The sequence below is a fragment of the Podarcis gaigeae genome (assembly GCF_964106915.1).
Source record: "Podarcis gaigeae genome assembly, chromosome: 6".
Taxonomy (NCBI): Eukaryota; Metazoa; Chordata; class Lepidosauria; order Squamata; family Lacertidae; genus Podarcis; species Podarcis gaigeae.
The window spans coordinates 40,724,590-40,735,606 of NC_139682.1; the positions used below are offsets into that span (position 1 = coordinate 40,724,590).

At 47.6% G+C, this 11,017-nt stretch overlaps 1 protein-coding gene across 1 annotated transcript in view; it reads right to left on the reverse strand.

Annotated features, from left to right (window-relative positions):
- The window catches only part of MFSD4A (major facilitator superfamily domain containing 4A), a 43,713-nt gene extending 40,195 nt beyond the window's left edge, over positions 1-3,518 (reverse strand). Inside the window, exon 1 of the mRNA XM_083745575.1 lies at positions 2,885-3,518. Within this exon, the coding sequence (XP_083601701.1) occupies positions 2,885-3,117 (233 nt within the window). The 5' untranslated portion in view covers positions 3,118-3,518. The remainder of the gene's footprint in view (positions 1-2,884) is intronic.
- Positions 3,519-11,017: the final 7,499 nt, after the last annotated feature.

Below are 11,017 nucleotides of genomic sequence, written 5' to 3' on the forward strand. Positions count from 1 at the left end.
ACAGGTCCTTTACAAGAGAACCACTGGGTTACAGAAAAACACATTGAGAAATCCCTGAGCAGATTTCTGCAGCCTGAGGATTCCTTGTCCATGAACAACAATGTTCTGTTTCCTCAATGACATATGTTTTTGCATGATCATGCCTTATGCCCCCAGTTTCCCAAATTCTGAAACCAGCTCCATGTGGGAAGAGACCTCAAATATCCATGCTGACATCACAGGAACAGCAAGCAGATCCGAGAGTCTGCCTGCGTAGGCTCTGCAACAGAGCCAGGGTCCCACAGAGCAAAAATCCTGCAGCCGCGGTGATTTCAGGAGAGTCACTCAAGTGACTCAGGGCTCTAGAAGTTATATAAAGCTCATTCTGCATGGCTTCTGTGTCAAACCTGTCTAAATTATTTTTGGATCGATCAAGAAGCACCCAGATTACTTTGATCTTATTTAGATGAGCCCTTTGAATGCTTTTGAAGATATGCCCTTAAATAATTCAAGAGAGGAGATAAACGCAGGCAAAAAAGGAAGACGGAAAGGAATGGGGGTGGTGGGAAAGGTTTCTCAGATGCCAGTGGAACAGAGACACTGGTGATGGGCTTAGGCCAATGGGGAAAGAAAGACAGGAAGGTAGCAGGAGAGGAGCAAAGAAGAGTATTGAGCTAAATGTGAATTTAGCTCACAATAGGTGAACAAATTCAATGACGCTGCTACCAACACCAGTCAACTTTTGTTTTACTGCCTCTGCTGCCTTTAAACAACCTGATGGTGGAACGCTTGCCAGGAAAACCTCCAACTTTTCAATGTGGAATAGCAGATATTACCTGCCAATTTACTCCTACAACAAGGATGGAATGTGTTGCCATTATGAGCTATCAAATCTTGAAAAGTACTCAGAATACAACCCCCCTTTGATCAATAATACGAACTCTCCAAAATGCATCCTTCCTACTTCTTATGACTGAACTGTTACTCATTGAAATGGGTGTCCACATTAAGCTATTTAACTTCTGATACAAATATTAGACATAGGAGACACAACATTATGATCAAGAGTATTGTAAGCTTTGTCTTTTTAAAAAGAGGGCTTTCTTGGTTTCACAAGACCATAAGGTCCTTTCTTGGTTTCACAAGACCATAAGGTCTGCAGTAGCAAAAGCTCTAGTTAAGACAGAGGGAGAGATGCATTCACACATACACAACCCAAGATATTAAAATCAAGTTCAGTCAAGGCTGCCTCCTGGAATCATATGCTCGCACACATTTTGGATGAGAAAGCTACCAGCTCTTCCAAAAATACCCAACCAGGAAACCTCTGACCCGCGTGCAATTCAGCAGATGCCTGGCACAGTCCCAGGATAGTAGTTACAGTAAAATTCCTTTAAAATCTGAGACATTGTACAAGACCTGCCACATTGCTTATCCCAATGCCTGCTGTATAAAGAATTCAGAAGCAAAGACTTGGATGCAGTGGCATAGCATGGGGGGGGGGGGATGGACAGAGGGGAAGTGGCCCTGGCTGTAAAATTCGGAGAGAGGCGCAAACAGGTTCCCCCATGACGGGCTCCCTTATCAAGACCACGTGGCTGAGCTCCTGCCACCTTCCGGAGGCACTGGAAGGCAAGCTGTGTCCAGGCCTTCAAGGCTTGGGTGCGCACTTCCACCCCAGCTGCCCTGCCCCCGGGCGCTGGCAACCCACACTACACCACTGCTTGGACGACGACAACATGCTCACTGAACAAGACCCATCTGCAAGAACCTGGACTTGCTAAAAAAGCAACAAAATGGAAAAAGATAGCCTCTGTTGTATTGACAATCACAAGAAGGTCTTGGGGGAAGCTTAAGTGGTTAATTGTTCCCAGGGCAACTGAATTTTCACTTCTTCTGAAATTGTACTGCAAATATGCCTCATTCTTACTTTATTTTTGAAAGTGGTCTACACAGATAAACATGTACTGCTGGAGCTGCAAGATTTTGACATGGGAGGCTGCTACTACAGGCACAGAAGCATGTCTGGCCAAAAAAAAATTGGCCACTCTGTCTCTAGAACTGGTTAGAGGTGTCATGGCATTGAGTAAACACCACTGAACTAGAGCTGTTGACCACCAAAGCTCTACATGACCACCGTTCTACAGTATCTCCCATTTTTTTCCTGTTCCATTGCCATGCACACACTCAAAATTAACCCAGGCACAGTGCATCTTACCATCCATGCACAAGGTCTGAGCAGCCACACCATTTGGCTTTCTGCCTGGCTGCCCAACAACAGCAGAACTCCCTGTCCCTGGAGACTTCAATCAATTTCCCCAAGCCACAGTGATGAATGTGTAGCAACCATCAAGAGACCTTCAGGTGCCCACGTTATAAACAGGCACCAGGTCACTTTCACAGACTACATTTCCCCCCAGGCTGCTTCAAGCTCGACGCTTCCTATGCACACTCATTTGTTCTGAAACAAACCCAGCTGAGTTCATTCACCCAAGCGCTGGCAGAAATGCGGCTGTGCATCCCGGTTCTACGAGGAGCTGGGCACTGCTCCCACTGGGTTCAGGCGCACCTAACTTTGCCCGGGATCCCTAAGTAAGAAGGGCTAGAGACCCAAGAGAGAGGCTGGAGCGTCACAGAGGGTGATAGGAATAGATCACTGTAAGGATGGGGTGCTGATTTGCAGGGCAAAGCCTGGCACAGACCACGTTGAAAGGTGAGAGATGGGGCGGGGGGGGCAGCTTCTCAGGGGCATCAGGACCCTTCTCATTCCAGAAGGAAAGCGGGCTGGGGGTGGGGGCAGTGGGTAGGCTGGCAGGCAGGCAGGCGATGCTAATGGCCGGAGAGCGAAACGCCCGCAACTGGGGGAGGAGAGAGAAGGAGATTCGGGGAAGGGGGGTCGCCTTACGTTCTCTTGAAGATGCCTCCCAAGCAGCTGCCGAGCAGCAGGCAGAACTGTTGCGAGAAGAAGACCCAGGTGATCTGCGAGAGGGAGCTCTGGGTCTGGCAGCGCAGGTCCAGCAGGGTGGGCCCCAGGAAGGCGATGCAGAGGCCGAAGCTGAAGAAGACGCTCCAGTAGGTCAGCGTGGGCTGCAGGTTCCTCTTGAAGAGCGTCGTCACCCGCGCATCCCACCACCACATCCTCGGCTCCCGCGGCCCGCCAGGAAGCAGCGTCCGCGGCAGCTCGCTCTCCCGCCACTGCCTGCCTGCCCGCCCTCGAGAGCAAGTCCCTGGGCTAAGACCGAGAGAGAAACCGGAGCGGGCGAGTGGCGCCCCCTAGCCGCGCGCAGTCCGCCGCGGCCGAGAGGGAGAGCCGGGTCTTCGCTCCTGCCCCGGTCCTCGCGCCGGAATCCCCTCGGAGAGCAACACCTGCCCGCCGGATCTGTCGCGTCCCGCCCTGGGCGAGCCCGTCGTCGGTCACATGCGAGGAGCCTCCGCCTCCGCTCGCCTCCTTCCGCGGGCGCTGCAGCCTTGCCCGCGTCCCGCTCGCCGGGCTTGCAGGCAGCAGCAGCAGGCGGAGTGCCGCGCGCGGGGCGGGGACTGGCTCCGCCCCTTCGGCCCGGGGAGCCGCGCACAGGCGCCAGCCAGCAACGCCCGCCTCCCGGCCCGGCGGAGCGGCGAGGGTCCCTAGTTATCCCCCCGGCCAGCTCCCAGGAGAAGCCCCGGCGGGGTCAGCTTTGCAAAAGGGGCGCCGCCAGCTAGCAAAACCTTCCGGGCGAGGAAGCAGCTGCAAGTGGTTTCCCTACAACCGAAAACACCTGCGCGGCTGCCCATCGCCAGGTGTGATCACTGCACACGCGTCTCCATCACTTCGGAAACGCGGCCCGCCTGCGAGAGAGCTGGCGTGGCCGAGCGCAGCTACCTGCCTTTATCTCGTTTGCACGCAGTTGAAAATACCCGCAGTAATTTGTCGTACACGGGACGGAAGTAAATCGTAACGTCTGAAACAACTCTTTTGCGCTGGTTTCTTTTCCCTCCTTTATTCTCTCTCTCCCCCCCCCCACCCGTAAGTGAGACTCGCAGGTGACCTCAGTCTCTCATCCACACCATCATCATTCCCTTATTGAAGTCAGCGCTACTGACACGAGTAGCTTACTTACCATTCGCTTCACAGGGAGAGACCCAAGTTGAGCACGTGGGTAAAGGTCTTTAAACGTCGCTTGAAATGCACATAGAAACTTAGGAGAGGAGATGGTTGTGGAGATCAGGGCCGCAAAATTGTTATATTTCCTCTCTCCTCCCACCCCCGCAAACAGAGGTGTCAGCTTGAATAAAATATTGGGGAGGGGGCTGGTAAGGCCCGCCCCGCATAATCAATCACATGACATTGTGCATGCACACTATTTAAATGGCAATGCCCATCAAGTATGGGGGGCCCTGGCCCCCTTAAATGTTTTATTGGGGGGTGAAGACCCCTGGGCCCCAAGGAGCTGGCTCCTAAATTCACAATTCTGAGAATACAGAGGTTTTCCCAAGTCTGCTGCAGACCCTCCAAGTGCCCCTATTTCCCAAGGAGAGTCCTGGATTTACAGAAGCCGTCTGGATTTCTGATTTGATCCTGAAATGTCCCACTTTTCCTTAGGACTTCCTTATTTTCATCAGAGAAATGTCGGAGGGTATGGAGTTATGTGACCCCCCTGAGCCAAGGAGATAAGTAGCTATACAAATTCAGAAGACATCTGAAGGCAGCCCTGTATAGGGAAGTCTATTTAATGTTTAATGTTTTATTATGTTGGAAGTTGCCCCCTAGTGACTGGAGCAACCCAGTCATTATTGCTATTATTATTATTATTATTATTATTATTATTATTATTATTAACAACATGTTGGAGGGTATGCTCCTGTGTACATAAGAAACCCAAAGGGGCAGCACACTGATATTTGCACTCACTGTACGTATTCTGTATTCGCTGTACGTGAGTATTCTGGTGCTGAGCTTCCTAATAAGTTGGGTTTTAAGCGATTCCAGTCTTTTAATAATTTTTTTTTGTTCCACCACTGGTAAATCTGCGAAGGAGGCAATGAGTTCGATCTCTTCTGGTGGTGTCAGGCCACTTTCCGGATGGTCGTCGTTCTTTGCTAGGGGAGTGGAGACCACATAGCTCTTCTCCTGGGGTAGAACACCCACTCCGGTGTCCACTGGTGGATCGGGTTTAGCAGATTTTGAGCCCTCTTTGGTTGTTGCCTCCAACAGTAGGGGTTTAGACTTAGGGTCTATAAAGGCTCTTGTTGGTACTATCCCACAGCGAAACAAAAATGCTTTCTTTCGTAGTATGATAGTGGGAATTTTTGTGGATTGGAACGCAAGCAGGACTCACTAGGTCTAGTTTGGCCCTAAGCCTGCAGAAGCTACACTTAGTCAAAGACCAGTCTTTCGTCTGAGTTCACTTGAACCCTTTACTGATGATGCTTGGGGATTCTGACTTCCCTTAATCTTGGGCCTTTCCACCCAGTCTGTTAGCTGAGTGCGATATCAGAAAATAGCAATAAGGGTTGGATAGTGTTCTCGAAGCTACCAGCATGAGTTTGACGAAACTGTGGGAGGCAGTGGAAGACAGAAGTGCCTGGCGTGCTCTGGTCCATGGGGTCACGAAGAGTTGGACATGACTAAACGACTAAACAACAACAACAACAACATAAATGGGCTCACCTGATGATGAGTGATATGCAATACTGTACTGTACTTCATGTAAAGAGTAACCAAAAAGACAGCCATGAACATTATGTATCACTTCCGGTGATGCATAATGTTCTGGGGCAAGGGTATTTATACATTTATACAGCAGGCCATGTGCCTTTCTTGCAGGGACTTTTTGGGATCCAGCATCACTAAAAAACCTCAGCTCTGCTTGACTTCTTTGAAATGGTAATAAGGAATCTTGTGCCTTTCTGTACCACAAAGTGCAGAAAGCACACACACACACACACACACACACACACACACACACACACACAGCAACCTCTGAATACTAATACTGTAATTAGCACACTTGCAATATGGGCAGAAATTTTTTTTTTCTTTTGTCGATTCTCCATGGCTTTCTCATTTGTTTGCTTAAGGGATATATGTAACTACTATGACTGTCAAATCTGGGGCTGGGTTGGAGTGGTTGATGCTTTTGCTTATGCAGAAAACTCCCTCTGGAGGAGGCTGAGTTTATAAATATTTCACCTGCTGCATTTGAGACGCTAACTGGCAATTTTTAGAACGCTCTCGCTTTGCTTCCTCTCTCTCTTCTCCAAGGCAAAGCAATACACAGACGTGCTCAGCTGATTCAAGTGCATGCTGGAGCGCCTTGCGGTTTCTTTCCTCTTCCTGTGCCTGAGTGCTCTGGGGAGGCAAGTAATGTCATTGCCCACTTCTGAGATGCTGAAGGTGCCAATTTGTGCGACGCAATTGTTGTTTTAAAGCTCATCTTATCTAAACAGTACCTACCTCAGCCTGTTCCTTTGCCAGGCATCCAAGCAATGTGTGGGAGGCGGTTTTGCTGCCAACACCCCCACATTTTTTGTGTGTGTCCCAGAATCCAGATTATATAATCTACAGAACATATTTCAGTTTGACTGAATGCTGGCTAGAAATACATCTCCACATGGACAGAGGATCTGTGGGTGAGAGGTTCCCAGATCTGCGAAACGGTTCAGTTACCTCCAGGGATTCAGGAAGGGAGTCTTTCTCCAGCCTACCTGGAGATGCCAGGGATTGAATCTGGCTGCAGAGCAAATGCTTTACCACTGAGCCACAGCCCTTTCCTAAACATGCATAACCATTGCCATAGGTAAAGGTAAAGGGACCCCTGACCATTAGGTCCAGTTGCAAACGACTCTGGGGTTGCGGTGCTCATCTCGCTTTATTGGCTGAGGGAGCCGGTGTACAGCTTCCGAGTCATGTGATCAGCATGACTAAGCCGCTTCTGGCGAACCAGAGCAGCACACGGAAACGCCGTTTACCTTCCTGCCAGAGCGGTACCTATTTATCTACTTGCACTTTGACGTACTTTCAAACTGCTAGGTGGGCGGGAGCTGCGACCGAACAACGGGAGCTCACCCAGTCGCGGGGATTCAAACCACCGACCTTCTGATCAGCAAGCCCTATGCTCTGTGGTTTAACCCACAGCGCCACCCGTGTCCCATAACATTCTCATAGATATTAGTATATATGATGGTTGTCCAGTTTTTGGAAGGAGATCACTGTGCTCAGGCTCTTCAGCACTTCAGTGCATGGCACCTTCAAATCATGTTAGAAGAAGCTAAAACCAGCAATATAAATGCACCCTTGCAACAAGGCTAGTAGCAAAACAACTTCAGTATTGAGATAGTTAGGGTGCTACAGTTGAACACATGTCTCCTCAAAATCACACAAATTGACAAAAACACATATACAAACACACTTCCAGCTAGCTATCCCTCTCTGTCTCAAGGGCAGCATGCCTGGCAATAGTTATCTGGAGGCTTGTGCAAACATAGCATTAATCTTGCAGTTCCTTGTGGTGTCCATGTTTATACCAAGAGCAGGGAAATTGGCCTTTCAGATGTTGGACCGCAACTTCCATCAGCCACAGCCAGCATGACCAATGGTCAAGAGATTAAGGGAGTTGTAGTTCAAAAAAATCCACAGGTTTCCCACCCTGGTTTATACTAAAATTTGAAGGACACTTTCTAGTACCAGGAGGGTCTCCTAGCATGACTCACATAAAATGTACCAAATGCATAAGTAGGCAAACATATGCAGCAAAATAAAAACTATGTATCAGTCATCTTTAAAATATGTCTTAAAAAACATTCTCTATTGCAAAAAGTTAGTATGCATTCCCAAAACGAATAGTGGAAATTGAGCAGGGAATGGGAGGTTTCAGAAAATCAAACTAGAAAGCCATTTTGTGTGTAGGAAACTTTTGGCACTCCAGATGTTGCTGAACTACAGCTCCCACCATCCTTGGTCATTGGCCATGCTTGCTGGGGCTGATGGGAATTGTAGTTCAGCAGGATCTGGAGTGTGAAAGGCTCTCTGTCTGTTTGGTCTGTTTTAGTTCAATTTAGTTCAAAGGAGAATCTGACTAAACCTAAGATCTGAGAAGAAGCTTTTTGCCAGTAAGCTGTTTGACAGTGGAATGGACTCCCACAAGAGGTGGTGGACCTTTTAAGCAGAGGTTGGATGGCCACCTGTCATGTATGATCTAGTTGAGATTCCTCGAGGTCCCTTCCAACTCTACAGTTCTTTGATTCTGTTATTCAATTGTCTCTCAGTGGTCATTCCTCCAGCTGCATCAGAGTGAGAGATAAGGCAACAAGGCCTCCTCCACTGGCTCAGCCAGGACCAGCTGACAATTAGCTCCTTCCTCCCCAGAACTACCTCCAGTAGTCCTGCTTAGGCAACTCCACAATACAACATTGTGAAATAGTTGGTGACTTTAATTTGCTTATTTCCTTCACCCCTTTTCCCTCTAGTAGCATGCCTCATAGACTGCAAGCTGTGGTATTAAACGGCAAACAACTTTGGGAGTGCGTTGGCAGAAAGATGTTAGATAAACGAAGCAAGTAAATAAATTTAAGAATCAAAACATTTAGATAGATTCCATTTATATTAGTGCTAATTAAGAGGAGTGGCAAGAACGTGTCACTGGTACAAACAGTAATTTCAAAGGAAACCATCATTAAAGAAAGGATCGTTGCATTTAGGTTAATGCGCTAGCTGGGTGAACAGTGTGTGGCTGGTTTTGACTCATGCTCTAGAAGTGGTATGCATGTTACAAAACATTCTTATGCTTATGACAGCCTCTGCAGCTAATAGGGTGCAGTGGGAGGTAGGAGAGTATGTTGGATTCTTAAAGTGTAGATCAGGCCTCGTTGTAAAAGATTTTATAGCATTGATTAGCATGGGGAACAGAGGAGGTAAACAGGCCAAGTTGATAAACAACTTTGAACCTACCACTCAGAGGCTGAACTGAGGAAGTATCTCAACACCATTAGATCATAAGTCATCTACCAAGTTGCTGGAGGAATAATGGCTGGAGCAGAAAGACAGCCTTTTGCAAGTCCTTTATACATTAATGACACAGTCAGAAATACCTCTCTCTCTCTGCTGTTCACCCATGACCTTGATGCCTTTCAATTGCCTCATGGGACATTATCATTTCAGAAGAGAGGTGTGGCCCTCTAGAGGTGTTCTTCATTTCATTTTGTAAATCTGCAAGGGTGTGTGTTTGTGTGTGTGCATGGGGACAATCATGTTAGCTAGCTCCACTTCCCATTGCTATTCCTGTTGTCCTGAATGAGTTCTGGAGATTCCCTGGAAAATCAGACTTCCAAAAAGCAAGGGAAGCCCACTTTGAAAGATGGCTAAGTGTTCAGAGTTGGCATGCCACTGTATATCAGTTGCAGGAGGAACAATCACTTGTGGGCTTCCCAGAGGCACCTGGCTGGGAGAACCAGGACTTGATGGGTGAGGCACTTTTATATTGGTTTTTATATAACCCATCACAGGTTGAGGTCCAAATGTTTGTGAGCCGCCCTTGTCTAGCTCTTTTCGCACCATATCCCTAAGTCACTAACATGCTTTGCTGCACAGAACAGATCACTGCATGAAAACGAGTACAAGCATGGAAATGTGCTTTGTCATACACCATCTGGCCTAATTAAGAACAATCTGTCCGCAGAGAATACATCCGCAACATTCAGCCTTCCAAGTACCCTCTCATCTCCAGGTAACAAAACTATCTCTGGCTTGTTTTCTCCCAGGGAGGATGAAGGCCAGATTCAAAATCGGAAAAGATAGAAATTTATCTTTAAAAGCAAAGCGGTAGAAGGTTCAATGGACTTAACCAAGCAGAGCCAAAGGGAAAGAGACGACAGGGCAGTCTCAAGCTGAAATGTTGTTGAGATATTCCAAGGAGAGTACGGGATTCAGTCAGAAGTTTTATGAATTTTTCTCGCCACCAATCAACAACTGGTATTTGATCAATCTAAGCCAATAGTGAGAATTGCTACTAGATGCAGTTTGCAGATAGGAGCATTATACTGAGCCAGACCTCAGCATCGTCAACACAAGCTTTCCCCCAGCTGGTGCCTTTAGATGCTTTGAACTACAGCTCCCCAGCAGACCCTGTCAGCACGGCCTCTGTAGCCCAAAACATCTGGAGAGTGTCAGGCTGGATAAGACTGGTCTACACTGGCTGTAGTTGCTCCCCAGGGTTTCAGAGAAGAGCCTTTCCCAGTCCTACCTAGAGACATCAGGGATTGAACGTGGAACCTTTTGCCTGTGCTACTATTGCAGGCAGCTTAAATAATGGAAACAGATACCAAATAGTCCCATTCCTGTATCTACTTGCAATGTGTATTGTTCTTTATAGGCATCCTTTGAGCAGGGTTACTTTAGTGCTTAGCCTTGTTGTTTTAACAGCAATTTTTTAAGGATGCAGCGAAGCAGAGCAAAGTATTATTAGTTAATGTACTGATCATCCTGTCACCCTTTAAACCCTTTGGGTATGTTTCAAAAGGCTGCAGATGCATTTCTCTATGAAGCTGCTTTAGAATAAAGGCAAGGGATGGTTCTGATTCCCTGGAGTTCTCTGTGCAACCTCATTCTTTGACCCTATTCTCAACCGGCTTCATTTGCCCCCATTACAGCATCACAGAGCCAGAGAGGATTGGCTACTTCACACTAGGATGCCATCACATTTCTTGCAGGTAAGTTCCCTAATCAAGGGGCAGGTAAGTTGAAGGTTGCAGGTAAGTTCCCTAACCAAGGGGCAGGTGGGAATTGTGCCAAAATAGTAGCAGATTAGGCTGCAAACAGGAATGAAAAAGCTGAACATTTGGAATGGAGAGGGGTGGGGAAGAACATTTCAGTTCCCCCTGAAAGCAGCTTCTCTCCCTCAGTATGCTTGTGGTGCAAATCTATCTAACAATGTATAAAGCTGCAACTGACAAACAATAATATGGTTCACCCTTGCTGTTTCAGTAGCCTCAGTGACACCTAAGTCCTTGAAGGACTGAACAGCATGCAAATTTTAAGTGGGGTATCAATGATATCATGTATCAC